Raw genomic sequence first — 27,904 nt, forward strand, 5'->3', positions numbered from 1 at the left:
CAGTATCACATAGTTTTCGAAAGAAAGCCTGATACGGGTGGTCTGAAACACCTGGTATATTATATAAGTAGTAAATTTGGCCTACCTGGAATAACTCACATTCACATAATTTTAGTTTTGCATTGAAATAAAATATTTTGTTCTGTTTAAAATTGTTATAATAATTAATTCGTTTGTCTCCTTTCACTGTTAAGTCAATTCAAACAATTAAATGTAGTAATAAAGCTGTAATAAAGAAAATACAATATATCATAAAAAATATGACACAAGCCTGTTGGTTTTAAAAGAGGTGCTCCTACTGGAAGGTTAAACATAAATTTAATAATTTGATGGAAACAATAATTTAAAGAAGAAAATTTGAGCATACAGAATGAAAAACGTGCATATAAAGAGTAGAAATTTTACAGATTCCAGAGCAATCTATATTATTGAGTAATAAATACAATTGATGGAAAGATTATATTGCCCCAAGAATTTCGTTCATGTTCTGAGTAATGGAATAAGATAATGATCAATTTCTGTTATTGTAAGTACGCTTCACAATGCTGTTCGGTGCCTTGTATCTTCAAGGGTGGACGTACAAAAAAGGTGGTGGTAGGTTCATCCTTTGAAATCAAAGACCATCACAGAGAGAAATCAATAACCACCCGTGAGAATGAAGCACAAGCAATTTGATGTAGTGTTGTACTTGGTGGCTCCATTTAAATTGAAATATAGAATTCATTCTCCTTTACCATTGTTCACATTTCTGACAACCATTCCTCAGGAGGCGATGACAAGCCACAACCCTCCCACACCTTAAATATCGACGTGCTACCAGTCTCAGTACCAGTTCTTGATACACACAGCAGATTTCTCTGCACACGTGTACCACACCACTGAGGATGTCCACCGGAGTAGTGGTTGTATTACCGACAGACCACGACCCTCTAGCCCAGAAAATACCAATCCTATTGACACCAGCCGTGAAAGCCTACATTCTAAGATTAATCACTCTTCAGTTTCTAGCAACTAGTGTCTTCACTCCCACTCTTGCTCTGGGCTGCAGAATCGGAAAATATACATGCTGTCAAGTGAATAATGAAATTATTCTAATTAATGAAACTAATTGTACAATTTGCGATGCATTTAATACAGTAACCATGCAAGGACATTACAGGAGAAATGCATGAGTTACAGGATATGATAAACTGCATTGGAGTCACAGATTTAAGTTTCTAACAAGATACAGTAAAACCTCGATAAGACGCACCTGCTTATTACGCTATCCCGTGTAATATGCTTTTTTTGTCTGGTCCCTGCACATTTCCAGTCTTACTAATAAACCGTGTATATTTTTTATACTAGACTTATGCACAGTTGTGGCAGAAAACTCTACTAATAAACCATGCAGAAGCGATGGACGTATAAACAGCCTGTAACTATACAATGGGAATTGCTTTGCAGTAGTTATATACACGAAACCCCTTGTTTAAGCGTTGTATATAGAGAAAAAATGGCCGCCCCTCTAACAGCTGTTCATATCGACTGTCAATTTATGATGATGGTTGCCTAGTAACCAAAAAAGAACAAACCAAAGAGCACAGAAAAATTAGAATAATATTACTGTAGCTTGTACTCTTTGACCAAAATATAGAGTGGTAATCGATTAGAGCCAGTTGTACTATCAATACTTAACACGCCACACTAGAGCGCTCTACCGAATGCAATAGAGAACCTCAGATATTCTATTACCTTTCGTAACGAAGTAATGACGAAACTATGATGTAGCTGTGTACAGTTGTACTGTTATACGCGACATATGTAGTGATTATTAGTAAGGAATTTACACACGACTAATAAACGAGCTACTCATTGTATAAGACAGTTAAACGTCTGTATAAAGAGTTTTTATTAGTAAGGCCGTTCATATATAACACCTTCATAAAATACCCCGCTTGTTGCGCTCAAGTCCTGCATAATACGCTGTTTATGTGAAATATTTTCGATGTAATTTTCAGCAATGTACTGTAACAGCAATGAAACATCTTGGTCATTGAACTCACTGGTGCCATTAACCTGAAAAGTATTGGTATTCGACCCTTTACCTGCGCATTTAAACCTTCAAACTTCATACCTTAGTATACCAAACCCTCTGTTACGCTCTCTTATTAGACCCCTTATCTGCGTGGTTAAAGCCTACATACAGTTACAATACCTCACCCTCTTGCTAACCCTCTCTCTCAAACAGCATTCCTCACTCGGCCATAATAAAATTCTGGAAATTTTTGCTGGGCAGTTTGTTGTCCTTTTGTGTATTGAAGTGTCTGTGAATGTGTTAAATAAAAAGGGCTTTCTGTGTCGGAAAAATTGGAAATCTTACGAAAGTATGATGAGAACAGTACTCTTACTCAGAAACAACTCCCTGATGCATTAGGAATCCTATCATCGACATTAAGAATGATAATAAAAAATCGCGAATCAATCACTACAACTACGATGTTGGGAGGATGTAATCGCAGAAACTGAAGTGTCGTAAACATGAGGACTTGGAGAACACGCACACGGCAAACAACTATAAATGGCTTCTTTTTTTTTTTTTTTCGAAAGAATTAAGTACAGTACATATTGCAAATGTCTTTGACGTACAGTAATTACATAATGGAGTAATAATGTGTTACCTTTCATGAATCGTGTATTTCAATAAAGAAAAATGCTAATAGATACTGTATATAAGTCAAAATTAGTATACCCACCTAATATGTGGTCCCGGTTAATACGCGTTTTACACCCGGTCCCTTGAACAGCGTCTTATTGGGGTTTTACTGTAACGGTAGTTCACAAATTTTTAAATATAAGAAGTTTAGTATTGTTCTGACAGCAGTGTGTCATGCACATTATTGTTTTGCATATATGGGTAATTGTGCTTATTGATCAGAGCAGAATATTTAAGCAGTCATGTTTTGATCACCATTGTAAAATGATTTGTTTCACATTTCCCTTTCCTCAATTTCTTTATGATGAAGCATTTCCCCTATAGAAAATGTTAATTTGACCATTTTAAAGAGCATCACTGACATATATGAAACAGAAATTCAATTAATGCCTTGAATAAGCCTATCATGTTATAGAAAACACATTAGGTTATAGTGGCTTCTTAATGGACTATAATATATTTAATACAGTTAACAACATATAGACTTAAAAAATTCGGATAATATAATTAAAGCAGCAATAAGTTTTTACTTTTTTTTTTAATTTCAGGCTACAATCTGAAAAAAAAAAAAAGTATACTGCACCTCCATCATGTGGCCAGGAGGAAAAAGGTCTTAAGTCAATTTTTTGTGAAAATGAGACTTTTATATATTCTGAAAGCGGAAATAATTCTCTACAATCTGGTAAAATGGTTGAAGTCAAATAAGACTCTTGACTGGATTTATAGAGCATTACCAAATGTCCTAAGTAATTTTTTAATTGAGCACACACAGAATAAAGGACTTAAGAATATTTAATACTTTATTCCTTACAAACCATCACATGTTTACTTTCTGTGCTTCCCTACTAAAAAGGTGTAATTTGTATTTTAGCCATTTTATCACATACTGATGCCCTTTCCTTTTAAAACTTTAAGCACCAGGTAAGCAGTCCTATAATAATATTGTTTAAGACCCATTTTGCATTCCTAATAATTTACATTTCTCATTTATTTTGACATGAAAAAGGTCTTATGTTTACTTAGTCCCTTCTACTCAGTTTGGGTTCTACTCTTAAAAGGGCTTAAGTGCGGCTATTTTTGGAAATAATCAAGAAAATTGTTAAATGAGCAACATTAACTATTTTAGTATACATAAACAAATAATATCCAGGAAAAAACCTCTTAATTAAACAAACTCTATAATTTACACCAATTTGAATCTTTCTTCTGCTCTCCTGAAAAGTATAAAATTTCTACTTAAGACTTTTTCCCTCCCAGCCACAATGTTGACAGAGAGACTGAAGGACAATGGTGAAAAGATGATTGGAGAGGAAATATTAAAGAAAAAGTACGAGTATTATAGAGGATACAGCATATCGATGGCAGATTAGAGAATGCAACTCAATCCTAGTGGCAACAGATCTACGTGAAAAAGTAGCAAATGACACAAGTTTCACAAGTAGCATTCTTTGAAGAGCAACTTATGTCGACAAGAAACTAGCACACAAATCATAATATATATAGTAAAACCTTGGATTATGGGTAACTTGGTTTGCGAGTGTTTTGCAAAATGAGCGAACAATGAGGAAACATTTTTCTTTGATAAACAAGAGATGCCTTGCAATACAAGCAGCACAATTTGTACATAACTTGCTTTGCATCACGTGATAATTTTCCTTCAACATCATAGCACAGCAGGACCATGGTATATCGTCACGTTCTCTGTCTCAGTGTGTAGAAAGTGGGAAGCAGTACAAAATTTTGTTCAAATTCACCACTCTGATAAGTAAGGAGTGGATTCCTATGTAATTAAATATTCTTTCTGTGTGTGATAAAACACAGTTAAAAATTCCGAACATGAAGTTTCAAGTTTAAAACTCGAATTTTATTTCACATAAAAACACATATTTTCACAAAAAAATTATGTAAATACATATTTTCAGGAAATCTATTATAAAAACAAATCTTGGAGTTTTTTTACTTAAATAATTTTTTTACAAGAATTTTAAATATTTTAAAACTATATCAATTATATCACTCAGAAGTATGCTATCTTTTAAGAATTCTTGGTTGCTTCGTGTTTCTAAGTGCTCTGTGGTGTATCCATGATCCATTTTCGTAACAGTATCGCCTCAAGTTCTGAGAACTGCTAGGCAGCATATCAGTATTATTACTAGAGAATAAATTAACATGAACAAGGAGGAGAGATCTTGCAGCACATAATTAGGAATGTTTATTGTTGCTGAAGATGATTTCATTCCATGCTTTGTTTGTGAAACACAACAGATACGAGCTCGGGTATGAACATTATTTAATTTAAACAAATCTCTCGCCTCTCGCTCATGTCTATCAAGTAAGGCAATATATCTTGTTGTGATTCCCTGTTATCGGGCTTCGTCAATCAATATCCTTCAAGATATACTGAAATATGGTTGTTTAAAAAACAATTTGGCTTTCCTATTAGCAAATCTAAGCTTTTTGTGTGACACCATAAAAAAACTCGAAACATCCAAAAGCCTGTTGTCTGAAACATGGAGATGCATGCCGTGAATATTAAACTTGACTCGCTACCAGGTTCAGAAGTACAAGTACTAAGGGACAAATTCCAGAATGTGTTTGGAAAAAAACAGGGGATATAAAAAGATGTGTAAAGTTGCTCAAATATTGGAGGGTGTGCCTGTAGGTGAAATTGACTGTGTTTGTGTTTGTGACATTCCTCTCTTTAAATATGCACTTCTGACGTCCTGTGATGTGGAAAGATCGTTTTCACAGTATAAGTCGTTGTTCGGAGATAATCGGCATGCATTTGTGATGGAGAATTTGGAGATGACCTTTGTTGTTCACTGCAATTCTCGGCCAACTATTACCACTCAAGTGTGATTGGTGAGTACCTAGTAACATTTATTTTCCAATCTAAGTAAGGTATTTTTGTCATATTAAAAAAAAAATATTTTTTTTTTATTTTAGCAAATATTTTCGTACTTTTTTGCACATAAAAAATATTTAAATTTTTTATCACATAAAAATCCGCTCCCTACTGATAAGGTTATAGCAGTAAGTGCGATAAATCTGTTTAACAACGCAATGTCACATTTCTGCAAAATCTTCAAAACAAGGCAAAAGCAGGTGTCATTGGATAGGTTCTTTGTCAAAGCAAAGGATTCCAGTCAGTCAAGCAATCAGAAGTGATTCTATTAGTGATAGTGAAAATATTTTCTTTAAATGTTCAAGAACTTTACTAAGCAGTAAAACAGGTGAAAGATACTTAAAAATAAAATACAGTAAAGTAATTTGTTTTGTACTATTGTATTGAATTTTACCTAAATTATACTGTATTTTATATGAATAAAAGGTTGTGAAACGAATTAATCGAGTTTGCATTGTTTTTTTTATGGAGAAAGTCACTTTGATACGCGAAAATTTTGATTAAGAGCACATTTTCGAAACAAATTATGCTCGTAATCAAAAGTTTCACTCTATAATGTTTTTTAACTATGGTAATTTTTTTGTTTCAATTGAAAGGAAGACTTTGAAAATTTACCTATCAATATTACTATACTTGTTTTTTTGACATGACAGTTAAGCGGCCGAGCTTGGAACTACAGTGCTATGTTGCCAATACGGACCACCATGCTGCCAGCTGATGAAAGCTTGCAATTGACGTTAAGATGGCTGACATTAAAACATTCATTGACAATTGATGCAAAGGTAAGAAAATAATACAAAAATCGACAGAGAATCGAACACGAAACATACCAATGCTAACATTGTGTGCACAATAAATTCTGCCAAGAGAGCTATTAAGCACTCGTCATGTGAGAATGGTAAGCTTGGCAACTCAACCATTGTTACCATAGCAAACAGGCCTACCACGCTATGTGACATTCAGTTGTTTTTCCGATCGCAACGCTCCTGTCATGTCCCATCTTTCAAAAAACAAGTATACAAAATAAACACTTTCAGACTTAGTATAAAACAATACTTTAACAAATAAACATACCTCAAATTGAAGTTCTGCCTGATACATAATCTATTATCAGGCAGTACATTTCACTTGACATATGTCGGATGTTTAGTCAACTATCTGAAGACGGGTCTCAACCTCACAAGTGATAATACCAACAAGGCACCACTTATGAGGCAACTACACCATCCTACACCATTATCACCTGGCTTAGTTGCCTCGTGAGTGATGTTTTATTGGTGTCACATATGACATTCCAAACAGTTTCAGACTGTTGATTAAACATAAAAAATAAACATATTTAAAGCTATCATAGCTTAATACGAGAGTTCTTCCTTATAGACATGATTATCTCTATTTTTGAACTTTATGATGTTTTATATTTTTCAGTAGAAAAGCCAAATTCATCCTGGGACGACTCCAGATCTTCTGTCCTCTCAAAAGAGTTTGTAAATCTGCACTCTTAAGTTGCTCGCCAATGGATACTTCTTTCAGGCCTGTAGAAGATGAGCATCACTTTCCTCTTTCTCTTTGGGGGTGTTGATAGACTACGAATTGATTACTGCAGGTTAGGATTTCCTTCATATCTTTATCAGTCGCTTCAAAGAATACCACACAAATAATTGTGATTCCAGTACAGAATTCTTAAAGTTTACTTTGAAGAGAAAATATAAAGTTTTAAAGCTAGGTAGCTTCTCTTAAGAACAAATAGAGTAATTTTACAACAAAATATGATAAAACATGAACTGTAAATTGTAGAATTCGTATCCATTTTATGGCCACTCATAGAGGGAATTAATTTTTGTCAACGATTTGTATTTAATGCTACATAAATAATCCTACCATACCTAAAATAACCATGAGATGGTCATATCTCCCAGGCAACTACCAAATATTTGAACGCAGAATCTACAGAAGATATGTCATGTGAAAAATTATACATCCCATTTGAACTTAAGGGGGTTAGCGTGATTTCCAGTTTTATTTACTAAAAATGCATAATTTTATAATTTAATAAACAAATATTCCATTAAAACACTAAGTTCATGTATTTTGTTCCTGGAAAACATTACACCAAATTCCATAAATTAAGCAAGGGTAAGATCAGATGGACTTTCTTATGCGGAAAAATGACAACTTTGCTAATTACACAATAAAACTAATTTTGCTCTAGTATTACAAAATGTATGTGTAAAAAAAAAAAAAAAAAAAAAAACTCCACACAGAAAATTGTTGAAGGTTATCACAAGTTCCTTTATGATGAATGGAAAGTTCTTTAGTAGTAAAAGGTAAAGGTATCCTCGTCACATGCCATGAAGGCACTTGGGGGGGGGGGGGACATGGAGGTAGAGCACCATGCTTTCCATGGCCTCGGCACTAGAATGAGGTGGTGTGGTCGGCACCACGCTCTGACAGCCTTTTACCCCCCCCCCCCCCGGGAAAGACCCGGTACTCAATTTTATAGGAGGCTGAGTGAACCTTGGGGCCATTTTGAAAGTTTGGCAACGAGAAAAATCCCGTCACCACTCGGGATCAAACCCCGGACCTTCCAGTCTGTAGCCAGCTGCTCTACCAACTGAGCTACCCTGCCGCCATTCTTTAGTAGTTCTGTGATGAAAATAGTTATTTACGTTACAAGGATTGAAAATGAGGTTTTACAGATAAGTTGAGATGTTTACAGCTGAAGCGTAACTGAGGCCGGAATTTCGAAACAAATTCATATAACACTTTCAATTCTTGTAACGTAAATTATTTTATTTCTTATTATGCTGAATTTCATTATTTTTAATAAATGAATATTAACGTGTACATATTTCTACAGATCTTGAAACATTTTCGCCTGCTCAACAATTATGTCCGTCACTGTACATGTAGGCCTACTAGGCACAAACACTGAAAATGTAGATTAATTAAATCAAAACTATTTGAAAAAATCCAATGAATTAGTTGTTAAAATCTCGGCATTGTAATACTAATCCCAAACTATTTTCAATGAAGAACTTTCGTAGGTTGTAAATGTTAATGTTATGTTTTATTTAACAACGCTCACAACTGCAGAGGTTATATCAGCATCACCAGATGTGCCGGAATTTTTTCCCGCAGGAGTTCTTTTACATGCCAGTAAATCTACTGACATAAGCCTGTCGCATTTAAGCACACTTAAATGCCATCGACCTGGCCCGGGATCGAACCCGCAACCTTGGGCATAGAAGGCCAGCACTATACCAACTCGCCAACCAGGTCGACTCGTATGTTGTAAATATAAACTCCCTTCAAAGATTAAAAGATGTGCAATATCTTTAATATACAATTTTGAGTGGCAGAAAACCCCAAATGAGCATAATATGTAACACCTAAAACGAATTTATTTACCTCCTGTTTCAGCTGCCAATGCTCTTTATTATGGTCACTTATAAACTATGAGCACAGTTGTACAACAGACCACAGCACCTGTCTCCCTCCTGAGCGAGATATGCTGCTGACTGGAAGTGCTGAGGACCTTGCTGCGCTCCTTCACCCGCTGACATCTGTCCTGTAGTGTAGCAATGTTGCAGCCAAGGAGGCAAATCTGGTATGGTTGTGCAGCTGCCAGTTCCCCTGTGATGAAAGCAAGGGGCTATGCGGCTACCTGCTGCTGCCACCACTGCTGTGCCCATTGAGTTCTGAGGGGAGACCTGCATCTCAAGCCGGTTTGATCTCGAAACCGGCACCGCAGTCTCCTGCAAGTGTGATGCATCCAAGACTGTATCATAGATGAACAAATATAGAATAAAGACACGTATCAGCTACAATATACTGTCCACACTTCACGAGATGATCTCTGCGAGGGGGGAATTGTCCTTGCGGGGTAAGAGACGAGGGTAAGGAAATGTACAATAACTTAGTGCGTCTGAAAGAGCAGGTAGATGAAGGAGTGGATCAGGACAGCACATTTGCACATCTCCTTTTTATGTTAGGTTAGGTTCTTTTCAAACTGAAATGACGAGTGAAACGTACAGTTAAAATTACTCTAACCTAACCTAACCTATCCTAACCTAACAACATAAAAAGGTTAGGTTAGGTTAGAGTAATTTTAACTGTCCTATGCTTCACTCGTCATTTCAGTTTGAAAAGAACCTAACCTAACATAAAAAGATGTGCAAACGTGCTGTCCTGATCCACTCCTGTAGATGAGGGTGGTGCCATTGACTGGCTGGGACAAAGTTCAGTGACACTCGACCCGAAAACGTTGGTTTTGCAAACTGTGCAAACATTTTAGTTACTGTTGAGATTTTATTGTACGATGTTGATGTTGCGAATACTGTGGATAACAAGTGTAGTTTATATTAAAACATTCTTAAGCAAGATTTTAATTTCTTAAGTTAACTTAAAGATCGTACCAGATTGGCTTTAATTAGGCAATTATCTTAAATTAGTAATTTAGTTAGACAATGAGTTACGAAGTTGTTTAGTCAGTGAAATATTTAGTTGAGTAGTTTTAAAGTGAAGTAGAGTTCTGTTTGATTTCAATATTGTCACATATCAGTTATCATGTTGTCAAAGCGTAAAAATGGAAAAACTATACATAGTGAAGCACGAAAAAATATAGCGAATGTAATAAAGATGTGTGATGAAGCAAGGCAGAAGAGATTATTGTGTCCTTTGATGAATGCTACAGAAAGGGCTGCTAAATACGCAGGTATTTATTTATTTGTTGTAATTTAATACTAATACTAATTTCATTTACACTGGCTGACTTAATAATATTCTCATAATGTCAACATTAAATTATTGAACCTTACAATAACTTCAGTTAACCACAGGCGTGACTTCGAGAGGGGAACAAATCTAAAACTTTAGTTAGCTCAAAAGTATACATGAAGCTTTAATATTTCATTTAAATAACATGCAGCATTATACTCGTAAAATTTTTAATTTCTATATATTAAAAAAATCTTAATAAATTAAATTGTTGTTATTATTATTACTATTATTAGTATGATTATTAATTACTATATTGTAAACCAAAAATATAATATTTACATTGACTGGAGTAGTATAACACTGTCACTGAATAATTGCTTTCCGTAATTAACTTAATTATAGATATTAAATGTATAATATGTAGCCTGTATGAATTAATAATCCAGATACAAAGTTAATGTTTTACTGAGGGACAATGTTTTCACTGTAGTTGATAGCGAAAGTTTAGAGCACACAAACCTGGTTCTGTCTCGATGTTTGGTTTAAGAGTGGGGGAAAAACTTGCATTCCTTGCTCAGATCATCTCGTGAAATGTGGACAGTACTTGTGTCATTGTGAGTGTTTGCTCGACTCGGCTTTTCCAGGGCCAGATCCAAGAGAGATCCATGAATTTAGATTTACTTTGGTCCATTGTGCACCCTATATATGTGATCAATCTACAAGTTCGATAGGTACCCAGGTGGGATTCGTAAATCCGATGCTGACAGATGGACCATCAAGTCTCAGGCCCTCACAGAGCTGGGCCCCATCCTCAGACAAGTAGCCTGATAAGCCCAAGGGACCAAGAGGCCTAAAGGTACGAACACATTGGCGCCTAGCTTTAAAGCTAGCAGACTCTGCTATCAGCGATATGAAAGACAAGGAAGCTTGGTGTACACACAGTGGAGCTTGTTTACAGGTCATTTTAATTTCTCAGCTGACTCACAGCTGATTAGGTCACCTCCTTAGAATATCTGTATAGACTTGATATCTCAATGGATTCAAATAGTGAGGACGAGTTTGATTTACAGTAGAACCCCCATTATCCGACACCCTATTAACCAATTGATGGATTATCCGACTATCTTTCTCTCACTTATTTTTTTTGCTACACGAACACATGAACACACTACTGCACGTTATATTAGTATGTATTGTTTTCTAGAGAGCGTTACAACAAGCCTTAACACTTATCCAGTTTGGTGTACTGTTCTAGTTGCCATACTGTACAACTTCTATATAAAATGCATTCCATGAGTGTCAAAAGAAAACTTTTGTGATAAGTGTCGAAAAAAATGCAAATAATTGAGTGATTTGGGGAAAGACAAACTGTGGCTCATCTCGCACCAGAATATGAGACTGATGTTACAACTGTGCGCAATTTAATAAAAATCAAGGATAAAGTGTATAGAGTATGTGAATCTACAACATGAGACATCTACACCTACTATTCCTATCTTTCCGCTGACAGCCATTACAAGGACTTTCCTTGCCCCTTAAAAGCACGTCGTTGACAACTGAACTTCTGAACCACTACCTAGCATGTTAAACATAATACAACGGAGGAAACTGCGAAACTTCTCCTCTTATTCACTTAATTTACGAAAATATTTTATGATACGGATTATCAGATTTTTTCGATTAACCACCCAGTCCATCCCCTTCATTACCACAGATAATAGAGGTTCTACTGTATTAGACAGTGCAGGATCAAAGTGGTTAGTTAATATTACAAGAATCCTTTTCTCGAGAGTGTTCCGTTCAACCATAAATAATGAAAGGGTTGCGTTTGGTGAATATCATCTTTTTAAAAATCTGCGGAACTTCCCAAAAAAATTCATTAGCTACCTGAGAATGAAAATCGAAACTTTCGATTATCTTCTCTATTTAACTAAAGATTCCATACAGAAGACTTGGAAAAATTGCCACGGGAATCCTATTTTCCAGGGAGAACGGCTTATACTCACACTGAGGTAAATACTGTACAATTCTTACAAAATAGTGCCTAGTAAACATTCTCAATAATTTGATTGATATTAGTTATTATTTATTTGTTTGTTGTTCTCTTAATTTTCGTGGTAATAAGGTACATACAAGAGAAAGCGATTAAACTCTTGAAATGAAATCGAAGACTCCCAATATATCAATTAGGCCTATTGGTGAACACGTTACACGTGTTTGACGATGTCCATTTGTCCGAATTAACTAGTAGTTTGTAATTTAAAAATTAATTACATTCCACCTCCAGTTTTGAATCTATACGAAAAGTTAATGTCATGGCAGGTCTTTCGAACACACGAGCAATCAGTTTTTCTACATCCATTGTGTGCAGTGTTTAAAACTTTACAACCACTGACACAGGATTCCTGCCACACGTGAAGCAAGAGATATGCTCAAGGCGGAGCTTGACAGGCCACTAGCTGATAATCGGAGTAGCCAAGAATGATATTTTGCACTCTGTTTAAAATTATCACGTTGTAGCATCTATGATATTCAAACAATCGTGCTGCAATTCTTTTTATTGATAGGTCAATGTCCAAGGGAAGCATAGAAAAAAATTCGAAATCGAAATATTGTTTTTAAAAGTGAGAAAAAAATACTAACTTTGAAGTGGTGTGCTCAAACCAAAAAATTTACGGTAAGCAGTAAACTTTTTTGTTTTTCACGTTAGATGGGGGTCAAAGGGAGAAAAATGTTGAATGAGAATGGAAATTAGTTTTAAAAGTTATCACTGCTCAAAATCTTTACTGGTTACCGAGTTACGGCCAATTGACGTCAAGACTAAACCAAATGCGCATAGTTTAAAATAAAATACAAATTTGTGTAAATTAAAAAGCATGAATACTTAAGTTACACAAATAATTGATAAAAGTCGTCCCTACTAACTACGAAGTCATCATTCACATCTGGTCCACAGACCACCTCTCCAATGTCTCTCTACTCCACGCCGAGTCATGCACTGCAAGCTTGAAAGAATGACAAACCATTCTTGGAGCTTACAGCTTGCTGGAAAGCTACCAGTAAAGCGACCATCCATGAGTCAACATGTGCAGTGTCATATGATTCTAGTGATTCATTTCCCCCCGCTACCAGCCAGTCTACCATCGTCAATGTGTTCGTACCCTAAGTCTCTTTCTTTACAGAGGGCTCAAAAGCTTACACTGCGACTTGAGGTTTATTGTGCTAAGCTGACCTTCTTAGATTGAGATGATTATTGTAATTCGCAGGCCTGTATTCCTGTAAGTACCGTATCATGGTTCACTCTCTGGTGCCATTATCTATCCAACTACGCAACACTCAGATCTGACAGAGCCCATGTGGTCAACCAAAAAACACCCTCCTTCCCCCTGAGAGTTCTGCAGTCTCCTCAGATTGTTGCCATATATTTGCAAATCACATTACTACATCCTGCTGCAACATATTGACCCGAAGATAGCATTATTTTAGGTATCATGATTCACTGTTTGGTGTCATCTAACAATTCTGCTACATAGCACAGAGTGCCTCACACTGATACTGCCTGGTAAAAAAAAAAAACCTGTATTTACCAGTGTATGACACATCACATTCGCAGCAATATTCTTGGGTAACCAGCTGTGATACAGTAACCAAATTCATGTACGAGTACATTACACATGTTTAGAACAAGTTTTTAATAAATTTAGTAATATATCATTAATAGTATGTTAGTAAATTACAATTTACAAACTGGGGTAATTTGGGTGTAATTTTAGGTTAATCGGTAACTAAACTAATTTTCGTTCCAGATCATTCGTACACAAATTATGGATTGGCAAAAGCCAATAAATATGTTTTCTGTCCCTGACCTTAATGGGAGATATTTTAAATTTAAAAAATAAGCCTTATCAAGAACTAAAGTATTGGCTGAATTTATTTTTTTTATCTTCTTAGGTCTAATTAAAACATTTAAATGTCTACCTAACCTCTGCATTCTGTTCTAGGAACCATACACTAACCTATGTCTGGGATAATTTGACTTTGTAAGTACTTTGCAGCATGGGTTACTTCAATAATTTACATTACACCCAAATTTCCCCATCCATGGGGTAAATTGAGTATAGTTAAACTTAGGGTTATCATTATTATTATTATTATTATTATTATTATTATTATTATTATTTATGATAAGAAAAGGCCAACATACTTGCAGCTTCTTGTCTATGCAGATGACGTGACTATGTTAGGAGAAAATCCACAAACGATTAGGGAAAACACGGAAATTTTACTTGAACCAAGTAAAGCAATAGGATTGGAAGTAAATTCTGAAAAGACAAAGTATATAATTATGTCTCGTGACCAGAATATTGTACGAAATGGAAACAAAAATTGGAGATTTATCCTTCAAAGAGGTGGAAAAATTCAAATATCTTGGAGCAAAAGTAACAAATATAAATAACACTTGGTAGGAAATTAAACACAGAACAAATACGAGAAATGCCTGTTATTATTCAGCTGAGAAGCTTTTGTCATAAAGTCTGCTGTCAAAAAATCTGAAAGTTAGGATTTATAAAACCAGTTGTTCTGTACGGTTGGACCCTCACTTTGAGAGAGGAACGGAGATTAAAGATGTTTGAGGATCTCAGGAAAATATTTGGGGCTAAGAGGGTGAAGTTACAGGAGAATGGAAAAAGTTACACAACGCAGAACTGCACGCATTGTATTCTTCATCTGAGATAATTGGGAACATTAAATCCAGACGTTTGAGATGGGCAGGGCATGTGGCATGTATAGGCAAATCCAGAAATGCATGTAGAGTGTTAGTTCGGAGACCAGAGGGTATGCTGAGACGTAGATGGAAGGATAATATTAAACTGGATTTGAGGAAGGTGGAATATGATCTAGAGACTGGATTAATCTTGCACAAGATAGGGACCGATGGCGGGCTTATGTGATGGTGGCAAGGAACCTGGGGGGTCCTTAAAAGCCATTTGTAAGTGCTTATATAAAAAACTGACTCAAAAATTTTATCATAGCGACAGGTTAAGAGTCTCTAAAACCAAAAAGGACTGTTTTTATACCCTACATTACCAACCCAGCCTATGCATTGGCAAAGGGAATATACCAATAAAATCCCTCTCTCGCTCTCTCTTTCACTCTGTGTGTGCGTGGGTGTGGCAAAGGGTGAAATCAAGACCAACACCTGCACTACCCTCTCCACGCACACTATGCAACCTTTTGAGTCACCTTCTCTTTACTTGTGTTTCAAAAATTTTAATTCTCTTGTAGCCAGCATTTGCGACCAGAAATAAAATAGTTCCTTCCAAAATTCACTAAAACACTACCTAGTGAGTAACTGCTTTTATAATTTAGGTGAGTACTTGAGAAAAGACGTACAAGCTAATGGCTAAATATTGCTAATCATGCTCCAATACATATTTTATACTTGTATTGAGTTCACGTAGTTTTTCTTTAGACTTATTAACTCCTAATTTCATATGTAATGTTTAGTTACCAAACTCCAGTCCTTATTAACAATATGAATAATCCCTTATTGAGTTAACTAATATATTGCAACCAATTTATATTTTCCTTAATATTGTTATTGTTATTCAGTTATTTTACATCACATACATTAGTTTAGAAAAAAACTTTTATATACTTGTATATACATTATTATCAATAGAGCAAGTGGACAGCTTCAAATACTTGGGGTGTACTATAAGCAGTAACATGAGCTGCTGCCAAGAAGTCAAAAGGGGAATAGCAATGGTGAAGGAAGCTTTTAATAGAAAATGGAGCATCTTCTGCGTACCTCTGGAGAAAGAACCAAGGAAGAGAATGGTGAAGTGCTTTGTGTGGAGTGTAGCATTGTATGGGGCAGAAACATGGACATTACGACGAAGTGAAGAGAAGCGAATAGAAACATTTGAAAGGTGGATATGGAGAAAGATGGAGCATGTGAAATGGACAGACAGAGTAAGAAACGAAGCTGTGTTGGAAAGAGTGTAAGAAGAAAGAATGATGCTGAAACTGATCAGAAAGAGGAAAAGGAATTGGCTGGGTCACTGGTTGAGAAGAAACTGCCTACTGAAGGATGCACTGGAAAGAATGGTGAACAGGAGAAGAGTTCGGGACAGAAGAAGATAGATATCAGATGATAGATGACATTAAGATATATGGATCATATGAGGAGACAAAGAGGAAGGCAGAAAATAGGAAAGAGAATGCTGGATTTTCAGTGAAAGACCTGCCCTTGGACAGAACACTATGTATAATAATAATAATAATAATAATAATAATAATAATAATAATAATACAGTAATAATGATATTAATACAGTGAAACCTATTCAAGACGGAAGTGACACGGTCCTCATTTTTTTTCCGTTGTGGACAGGTTTCCGTGTTATTCAGGTGTGAAGTTAAAATGAAATATTTTATCATTTGTATAAATGAAAAACAAAATGGAATGCCGGAAATTGTAGGAATTACAAAATATTCTTTTTAACACTACTGACATTAAATCAGCTTCATGTCGCTTATTTAATTGGTGAATGATCTTGATGAAAATCTCATTTCCTGTATAAATTGTATCGTAACTCACTCATTAAGCACTATGAAGTGTATTAATTACACTAAATTTAATATCTAACACTATAATACTGTACTATATATCACAGCACATTATTTAATTGGACTAGGAGCCATTCATTAGAAGCTTTGAATTCTGGATTATCTAATTTCTTTGCCAGTTCAAGGGTTTGCTTTGCGGAATAGGTCCAGAAATTGGCATGATCTTTGAAAGGGCAAGAAGAATCCATTCCCACAACAGTTCATTTATTTCTATGTGACCAGTTGTTTCCTGTTTCCTTTTATGTCACCATCATTGACCGCAAGCCACTCACTCATGATACGGCCTTTATTTTTGAAAGTGTTAAGTTACACCTGAGTTTTCCATTCCTAAATTTCAACATTATTTTCCATGCACTTCGTTTCTCATTTTCCTCGATAACTTTTACTTCATCAGTTAATGCTAGTGCAACATTTTTACGCAATTTTTTTTTTATCACGAAATCACTAATACACTTAAGTTCTGCCCAGCTACGACAGTATACAGGAGTGAAGCACTGAACATCTTTGAAGGGACTCGTCAGCCTAGTCAACAGGGTAATAAAATTTATGACCACCAGGCCAACACACCCTCATACCCTCGAAAATTTTGCAAAGAAAACTTGTTTTTATCTTAGTGACCTATGTATTTCGTACATTCCTTGAAAGCACATACTGTTTCAAAATATAGTTTACATTAAAGTAGCGTGTCCAAAATATTATTTCCGTTTTGAACAGTAGCAGATAGTTTCCGTTTCCATGTTGGACAGTTTCCGTTTTATTCAGAAAAAATTACACATAATACATATGAATTTCGCCGGGACCAATAAATTGTTCCAAAATAGATAGGATTCCGGATTATTCAGGTTCCGATTTGAACAGGTTTCACTGTATAATAATAATAATAATAATAATAATTAATATCATGAATAAATATTTCCTATCAGAGGCACTTACACTAGTTGCATCTGGCCTTACCAAGGATTTTGATCACTGGCCGCTACTGAATAAGGGTCGAAAGTTGCTGTAGAAGAGGTGGCTGGTGAAGAGGTACGGGCAGACAGGATCACTTGAGCAAGGTGTAAATGGTATGTGACAGGAAGGGGCAGCAGATACATCTCATTTTCGTGCATTTCCTTACTGATGACAAATAAAAGCAAGTTTTCGTAAGGCCGAATCAGTGAGAAGTTAGGTTAGGTTAGTTTAGACTTTTCGTATGCCTTGAAAGAAAGGGAACATTCTTAGACAAATGTGAGTATATGCAAGGCATACTAAAAACCTAAACTAACCTAACCTGTCACTGATTTAACCTTATGAAAACTCGCTTTTTGTCTGTGAATTATAAGGGAAAGTATAGAAATGAGATGCATGTGCTTCCCCTCCCCATCACATACCCCTTGCACCTCGACAGAGTGATCCTGTCCGGCAGTACTTTTCCACCAACTCCCACTTTCACAGCAACTTTCCACTCTTACTTCGGTGAGACACTGGTGTCAGCACTCAATTTTTCGTTTCTTTATGGTACACATGACTCAACTAGAGGCCAACTACATAAATACATTTGTACCTTAACATGGTAACGCAACTGTAAAGAAATACTGTCTTAGACATCATTTAATTTATGAAATGTTTCTTGCATTGTTTTCACTGCCACCAATGATGACTTTTTTTTATAAGTATAAGGAAGCTTTCATATGTAAATTTTACATTTAAAATTATACTTAATGTTTAAAACATATAATTATAATCTCCATTTTTCACTGCCATGTGCAGACTAGTCAGGCATGACAAGCCAAAACCTTACTGCACTCTTATCTCATTAACATTTTCTTCTTCTAATTTTTGGCTAGAAACCTTTATTTTAGAATAAATATTACTAAATACTCTTGATTAAATATACTGGAGTATCCCTTTCCTCCAAATTTCCTGAAAGCAAAATAAACTAAATAAATAAAATCATACAGCACACACTTCGGACCAAACCTCAAAATAAAAAAGTAGGTAAGTATGAAACCTTACCCACAATAGAAAACCAATTAGTACAGATCTTTTATTATCTCTCTGACTCTGTCCAATGTCACTGTTCATGGTGAGGGAGAAGAGAGTTAGCAGAAGGTGGTAATGCTTTTTAATGTTCTGATGTTCTCTCACTGGCAGAGATATAACACAAGATCTGTACAGGCTGTATTATGATATGCAAATACAAATCGACAAACTATTCCAGCAAATATACTGAGCTATGTCATGTGCGAACTATAAAAAATACAGCCTTAATCTTTGATATTACTAAGCACGAGATTCATAGATTCAAACATATTACATTTCTATACTTTTACAGTATATCAAAATACTAATGTTATATTACGTTTCAAGTTCCAGTGAACAAACTTTCAGAATTTGATAGGACTTAAGAAAGGATTTGTCCTACACTGTAGCATCATAGTCTAAGGCAGGGGTCGTCAGCACAGAGCAGACTGGGGCTAGCCTCTCTTACCCGCAGAAAACGCAGTGCACCATGGTGCTATCGTAGCTACTAGCAGGTATGCTCTCTGTCTCTCCCTGCTGCACGACGGTGAACACGGGGTGGCACCGCGTACCCATTGCACATTTCAGCAAGTGCTGACGATCACTGGTCTAAGGCATGATGCCTAGGATTCACCTTACGGAATGCACATTGGTTCCAGTCCTCATGAGGAAGGAATTTTCTCATAAAATTTCGGTCAGTGTATGGGATCCATTCCCACTCAGCACTGTATTGAATTTGGTGAGTTACAATAGATAGCCAGGTATAATGGCTCGGGAGGATCATCATGCCAACCACACGATACCTCTGTTCAGGTTGGATGATCATTCACCTCTGCTGGGGCATGGTGTGAGGCCAGCAGACAGCCTTGGTCATTCATGGATTGTCAAAGCATGCATTATTATTATTATTATTATTATTATTATTATTACGGAGGGGTTCACAGTGTATGGAACTTTCTTTGTGAACTTTTCACTCCATCTTTTAACATTTATTTTTGTTTGCATTTTCTTTATCAAAGAAAAAAAGCCGTGAAATACTAATGGTTTAAATTATGTAAAATAGCGTACTCTAATAGTTTTCAAGGTGTGATGTTAAGAGTTCGAATGAACATCAAAATATTCTCATTGTGTTATATGATACAGTAATTCAAACAAACTATTTTTAAGTTCCTAAACCCTAAAGAAAATTTAATGAATCTCTTAGATCCCAAAAATCTGGGGCTTACATATTACTCACCCATTATATTACAACATCAACAAAACAAAAATTAAAAGGACATCAAAGTACAATTCCCTCTAAATTGAATACAAAGTCAAAAATATAAGTTTGAGCTATTAAAAAAAAAGTCATCTCTACAGTATATATAGCCACTGGACTTATTAAGAAGAACTTTAAGTGATACTCAAACTGGATTTTGATTACAATGAAATGATTCTCAAAGCACAGAAATCAGTTATACTGGAAAACTTACAGAGATGTTCACAATGTATGGAACAAATTAAATAGTATGCATTGAGGTATAACAGAGAGTTCAAATCCTGAATGTTCCATGAAGAAATATTCAGATATTAATGCATTTTTGGGAAACTACAATAGCATGAACTCCTAGCTGTCGACAGACTGCAGAAAGTAACACATGAACAATGGAAACCTAGATAGTTGGTATTTTTCTTTACTGGGTTGCCTGAGTCACCAGCTAGCCAGGAAAGAAGGTAGATTTGAGATTTTTTAAATTACTTCAATTACTGTCAAGTTACTAGCAATTACATGGGGTGCCTACATTGATGATGGCTAAAGAATAACACAAATTTCTCTACAATAGCAATGCACAAGCTGATTAATGTGCAGCTGATTTTTATTGTATGCACTAATTAATGTTGCTCTGCAAAATGTTTCATAAATAGTTTACTGCTGAAAAAATAAATAAAATTATTGATCATCAAGATGAAATAATTAAAATCAACAAAAAATTACATGTAAATAAAATAATTTGAAAACTAATGAAGCAAGAATAAAAATTATTTAATAAACGTAAAACATGACATGTTAATGTAAAATAGTACCTTTATGTTTTGGGAATAAAACCCATTAACTGATCCAAACTTATTATTCAGTTAGGGGTTTACAGCCCATACTGGTTCCAGACTGAGTTTGTACCAGTAAAACACAAAGGTGGTCTACATGTCTGTATGTAATTTTCCATTCTCTACATTGCTCCATTAAATCAGCTGACATTAAAACAGCATATTTAACCATTAAATATGTACCATGTTGCCAGATGTTTCTGTATCCTCGTTACTTTCAAGCTTGACGCTAACAAAACATTCTGGTAGCATCTGAGTCAGACGATCCAAATTCGAGTCTTCATCTTCCCCCCCGTGGGCTCCTCCATTGCTCACTGAGATGGCAGTGGTTGTGGTGGTAGTGGTGGTGGTCGAGGTGATGGTGACAGCAGCACCAGTTCCTGATGGTGTCTGTGAGCCATTGCAAGCTTCCATGTTCTTGCATCATTGCATTGCCTCTGGACACACCCTGCACAATAAACACTCAAATGAATATAGTGTTCCTGACCTGTTACATCTTCCTGAATTTTTTTAAGCGAGAAACAAAATTCAACACGTGTTTTTCTTCAGAGACGTTTCAATAAGTTTACTAATATCTATCAAAATGATAACTATTCACTATGGCAACTTTTCTCCTCTCATTGAAAAGCTGATCAAATTTACAAATATTTCATATTTTAGAGAAAAAACACATCAATACAAAGTCAGTCACAAACTCGTTCCTACAAGTTATAATAGAAGTACAAGGAAGCAAGAGATTACCTCTAGGCCTGAGAAAACTGAAAAAAAAAAAATATATATATATATATATATATATATATATATATTATCACCATTTAATTCGAAAAAAATTCGTTCCGGCACCGGGAATCGAACCCGGGACCTCTCAGCTCGAATTAAATGGTGATAATACACATTGGCTACTTCATAGTAGTCGTGTAATATTCAATGAGGTGGGCAAGACCTCATATGTGATGTGTATATACAGTATATAGATATAATGGAGAGGGGTCATTCCATGCAAAAAAGGTATGTTTTTGAACCATGATGTTTCAAAAGTTAAAAATATTGTAGTAGGTTATTTCGTATGTTCTAAATATGAATTTCAAGCAATACTATATTTGTATCTTTTATAGCTTGGCAGCAATCAGAATTTAAAATATTGGTTTAACAAAGAACACGGTTTCATTCATTGAAGTTTTCTTACTATGCAAAGGAAGATGGAAAAGTGATTTCAATGCAATTCGAAAAAGAAGAGCCTTGTTAATAAATGCCCTTAAAATGAAAAAATATATAATTTTTTAAATAGTTACCCACCATAAAATAATTTTAAAAAATATAGGACACGAAATGCAATTCACTTTTACAGAAGAAAAAAACATGTGTTTAATTCTTTAGGGTATATTGATTCCACTGTGAAAATTTCAGAATGTTGACTTAAATATCATGTCAACTTTTAATAAAAATAACTCACAGGAACAAAGGAGCTCAGCAGGTAGGCTCCCCGTCGTACAGAATGTTGCGCAATCAAGGTCAGGGAGACGGAAATTTGAGATTACCCATCGTTGTGAAGTCTCACAAATACAAGTACCATGCCTACTTTGGTGTCAAAATTGGTTATCAGGACTAACTTTTCGCACCTCATGTGTGCTGCACTTCGTTCAACTCATCTGGGAAGCAAGACTAACAACGTGTTCACACATTTTATCAGAAGCTCTCGGCAGGGGTGCCAATAATTATTTACAGATTATAATCTGTAATGTCGAAACGAAAAAGTGTGATAGTTTTTGGCAGTATTGCAATGTTATAGAAAACTTTTTTTCCCCTGCACAGGATGTCAGAAATGTCGTAAAAAAAGAAAAGATACACATCTGAGATTTTAGAAGCTGCTATTAACGATGTCAAAAGTGGACTTCAAAAAATGCAGCAGCGAAGAAACATAACGTTCCTTGAGCAACAATTCAGTTTCATCTAATGCAAGATTTTGTTAAAAGTCGCCCTGGCCCCAACACAATTTTGACAGATGAAGAGGAAATCACTCTCAAAAAATGGATCATTGATAGTTATGAAAAAGGATTCCCTCATCGTAGGCAGATGTGATTGCAAGTGTGAAGGAATTCCTCCAACAGAACAACCTGCGAAGTCTAATCATAGACAATACACCAGGTATAGGTTGGTATAAGGCTTTTCTGAAAAGACATCCAGGTATTGCAACTCGGACTAGTGAAGCTGTCATTTCAGCATGCAGCTGCATCAGCGAAAAAGATATTCGAAACTGGATTGACAAAATATTTGACTGTCTAATGCAAGAACAGAACATTCATGTTCTTAATCAACCTGACTGGATATTCAATGCTGATGAGACAAGTTTATTAATCACGTTGTATTCCAACACAACGAGAATTCTTCAACCAGCCAACATAGCAGCATTTAGACCCATAAAAGAATGATACACATGATGTGTTGAGAAGAAGAGGGAAGGAAATCCGGGAAATAAGAAGATTGGCATTGGACCGGGAGAGATATAAGAAATGGGTGGAGGACCCGACGCTGCAAGGCACAAGAAGAAGAAGAAGAAAGAAGGATACAGGAAAGGAGTACTTAATTGACGCAAAGACCACCTCATGAAGACCTGAACATTTCTGTCCTGTCTTAGAAGCCGTCCTAGAGAAGTACGTTAAAGCTAAAATGCTCCGAAATGGTTTCAGAGCATGTGGACTATTTCCTTGGAATCCTGATTCCATTGATTACTCAAAAGTCTTGGCAGCAAAGAAATAAATGACACAACAGCTCAATCATGCAGTGAACTATTGTCAAAATTAGATTATGAATATTTCAAATTACTGGTGGGTGAAGAATTATTGGAAAAATTCAAAGACAAAGAGTAAGACTAAAATAGATCGCAGTAAAGAATTTTATATTCTCTTCAGGATGTGGAACGAAGCGTTTCAAAAAGGTGTGCAACTCAAAGATAATGAAAAGACAAAGCACTGTGTTGATTTTATAATTGAACCAATTAATTCAGACCATGAAATGGTCCACACCTGTGGAGTAATGGTTAGCACGTCTGGCTGTGAAACTAGATGGCCCGGGTTCGATTCCCAGTCGGAGCAAGTTACCTGGTTGAGGTTTTTTCCGGGGTTTTCCCTCAACCCAATATGCGCAAATGCTGGGTAACTTTCGGTGTTGGACCCCAGACTCATTTCACCGCCATTATCACCTTCATCTCATTCAGACGCTTAATAACCTAAGCTGTTGATAAAGCTTCGTAAAATAACCTACTAAAAAAATAAAACCATGAATTGATAGATTAGGCCTATATTTGATAATGAACAAACAGCTGGTACTCTACCCAAGGAAAAAGAGGAGACGACTCGTGAACAAGGAAATAGGCCTATATTTGATAATGAACTAACAGCTGGTACTCTACCCCAGGAAGAAAAGGAGACGAGTGAAGAACAAGGAAATAGACCTACATTTGACAATAAACAAACAGCTGGTACTCTAACCCAGGAAGAGGAGTAGACAACTAGTGAAGAACAAGGAAATAAGCCTAGATTCGATAATGAACAAACAACTGGTACTCTACCCAGGAAAAAGACGAGTGAAGAACAAGGAAAACAAATATCTCTAAAAACAATTGATTGATTCCAGAAAAATAGTGTTATCCAGGATCCTCAAGGGCAGCTAGATCATCACAATGTACAATCACACCAATTTTAGGAACTGAAAAGAGAATCAACTCTAACTTATCGCAAAACAGGTGTTGTTTCGAGAATCTATAAGTACAGAAACACAAACAAAACAGTGAAGGGTCAGGAAATATGGAACTAAGTAATATTTTGTACCAGCCAGAATCCTCGAAAAGAAAGGGAAAACAACAAATATAACGCCAGTCATTTGTTTTAACAAGCAAAATTTGGAAAAAGTTTCAGGAAGATAAAGATAAAAAAAAACCTGCAGAACAAGAGATGAAACAAACGAAGATAATGAGAGAAGAAAAACTCGAAATACAAAACAGGTGCCTAAGAAAAAGGAAGGGTGAATTACTAAAGTCTGTAAGGGTACTGATGTAAATGTCTTTCAAACAAGGCAGGTGTTATGTCTGTGTTCGTAATATAAAATGGAAGTCTGCAATGTTCACTGTGCAATAAGTTATTCCACGAGAAATGTGTACCTAAAATTCATCAATAACATATTCCCGACAATACAGACTGCGATGATCTCCTTTGTCATCTGTGCTACAATGTTGATGAAAGTGATACTGAAACCTTGTTTCTAAATAAGTTACTTAAAGTGATAGTGAATAAATGGGACCTGTGTAGATTTCAATTTTGATATAAACTGTTGATAAAACAAGTATCAATACCTGCAAAATATTGTAACAATCCTGCCAAGAATTGTATTTTTCAGAACTTATTTTTTCACATGAAAAAATATTATTTCTTTTTAAAATGTAACTGGATATATGTGAATAGATGTAAAAAATATCCCTTTGTCCCGTAGAAATTTCATTGTTACGATTAAACCTAAAATATCTACTACATTTTTAATTGACTAAAATATCATTCTCAACCCCGGGCAATAATTGTACTTTTCCCCCTATACGGTTTTAGTTATTAGCAGATTACAAATATGAAGAAAAACGCATGCGCACCGAAAAATAATTAATCGAATCCCGTAACTAAAGGTAGAATATTTTCTTTTTTACTTTTCACATGTTGATAAGTCTCCACGCAGCAGACGACGGTAAATGTCTAGTTAATGTATACCAGTAGTTTCCCCTCCCGCAATATTGTTCCGGGACCATAAATATTCCAATTAAGTCAAATGCATTAAGATCCAGGGAAAATTTTGCTGCAGCTATAACAAGAGGAATCATGGCAAATATTACTGTGTGAGGAGATCGTATTGTAACATTGCTAGTGATAGGTTATGCATCTAAACGAAAACCATATCGCCTGTGAGAAACGAACGTCCCTTCATAGCAAAATACAGGTTTCCGCGCACCGCAACAAAGTGGAAATGGACCCGCACAAAATTTAGTAAGTAACTATAAAGAAAAGTTTGAATTATAAGTGGTGCAGGTAAACTAGACAATTACATGTATATGTAACATTGATGTCATTACGCCATATTAAAATTAAATTTAGCAGATATCAGAATAAATCCGTATCACACATTTTGTTCTACATTCCAACTGTAATTCATTTATTCACCTATTGGCTACCTGCGGTAGAATTTCTGGACAAAATTCAATCACCTGAGATTCTACAGCGTATAAATAAGTTAAGAAATGTATTTCATGAACCCAAACACTCAGAAAAGTGTTGTTTCGTAAGAAAGATGCCTTAAAAACGCCTTTCGAAAACTTTTTCTCGACATAAACATGCCACACCAGATCAGTCTAACCTTACCTTCATTACACACTGGAGATTTTCTGTATGTTAGTCTTAACAAGTTCTGCATTATTTGCACCAAAATAATGAGACGACTAATTCTGAAGTGGCCTTAATACATCTTTAAATCATACTGATTCACATCTCAGCAACCGCAGTCTCTTCCATAAGAAATTCCAATAAAAGTACATTAACGAAAACGTACTCGGATTTCAATTATTCAACTTTCGGCCTCATTGTACGTACCACTCTAAGTTGCATAACACAAATTAATAACGAATTGTTTTCTGCTGTCATAATTAGAATCAAACAGAAGATACATACCGTAAATCCAACACCATAAGCACAGACCATGTAACTATCAGTACAACAAAAATCCAATCACATATCTCAGACCTTCTTTATCGGTAACTGCTTATTGATCCAAGCCAAACTCACGAAGTCAGTTACCTCACCAAATAAGTCTCATAGTAATGACAATATTAAAAACGAACAATATGAATATGTTGATTATACGAAACAATCATTTATAATAATATATGCTATATATTTCAAGAATAACGTTAAACGTACTTAAAGCAATCAATTTCAACACATCACTTTCTTGAATCTACATCGAAGATTCACTTGCTTCACATGTCAAACATCCCACAACGATACCTGTGTTGATAGGTTGGGTGGCAATTACTACCACGTCGTTGATTATATATATTTTCTCTTTGGACATTTTCCATATTCTTCTTCTTCTTACCACAGTCTACTATATACAGTTGCGAAACTCTATATGTAGTAAAAATGCAAACATGGGTAGTTGCCCACCACTAGGATCGCTACTATCGCCTCATCATCGCAGATCTCTCTCCTAGTAGACGACAAAATATGTTACACTTTCGTTGTGTTCTTTTGGAAAAATTAACACCTTCCATTATTGAAATATTAAATGCATAAAGTTAATTTATTATTTTAATGAAGTATATTAAATTCCACCATAAACTCGAAGATACCTGCAAGAAATAGGTTAATATTATTTTTGTTTGTGCAAAACGAACTGAAATTTACTATAATCGCTTCACTCATTCAAGATTATAGCGATAATTAACTATGAAATCAATAAATATTAATTTGCATTTCCCTTTACAACAATAATAATGGAAATATGAATTAATGGAGTAACTTACGTGTACCGGTACTTGTAGTGTAGACTTACGTAGTTAACAAAGTGGGATGAGATTAAGCAATAATAATCACACCAGAATTGGAAATAAAACGTGATCAATAAATTTTATTGTAACAGACTTTTTCTACGTTTCTAGTAAAGTAAAACAACAAAATTAACAGCTATAATTAAAAACATATCCTTTGAAAAAAAAAAGTAGGCCTAAGCAATAATAATCCCGCCAGAATTGAAAATAAAACGTGATCAATAAATTTCATTAAAACAAACTTAATTTTTCTACGTCTCTAGTAAAATATTATTATTCCAATT

General features: G+C 35.3%; 1 protein-coding gene across 2 annotated transcripts in view; it reads right to left on the reverse strand.

The window, feature by feature from the left end:
• Positions 1-27,095, reverse strand: part of LOC138708060 (zinc finger protein 888-like) — a 51,202-nt gene extending 24,107 nt beyond the window's left edge. The window contains exons 1-3 of one of the 2 annotated variants that reach the window (XM_069838189.1): positions 26,992-27,095; positions 21,224-21,488; positions 9,090-9,358 (exon numbers count right to left, since the gene is read on the reverse strand). In XM_069838189.1, coding sequence (XP_069694290.1) covers positions 9,090-9,358; positions 21,224-21,454 — 500 coding nt within the window. In that variant the 5' untranslated portion in view covers positions 21,455-21,488; positions 26,992-27,095. Of the gene's footprint in view, positions 1-9,089; positions 9,359-21,223; positions 21,489-26,742; positions 26,901-26,991 lie in introns of those variants that run through there. The other variant, XM_069838188.1, reaches the window with a different exon arrangement.
• Positions 27,096-27,904: the final 809 nt, after the last annotated feature.

This window comes from Periplaneta americana, chromosome 10, assembly GCF_040183065.1.
Source record: "Periplaneta americana isolate PAMFEO1 chromosome 10, P.americana_PAMFEO1_priV1, whole genome shotgun sequence".
Classification (NCBI taxonomy): Eukaryota; Metazoa; Arthropoda; class Insecta; order Blattodea; family Blattidae; genus Periplaneta; species Periplaneta americana.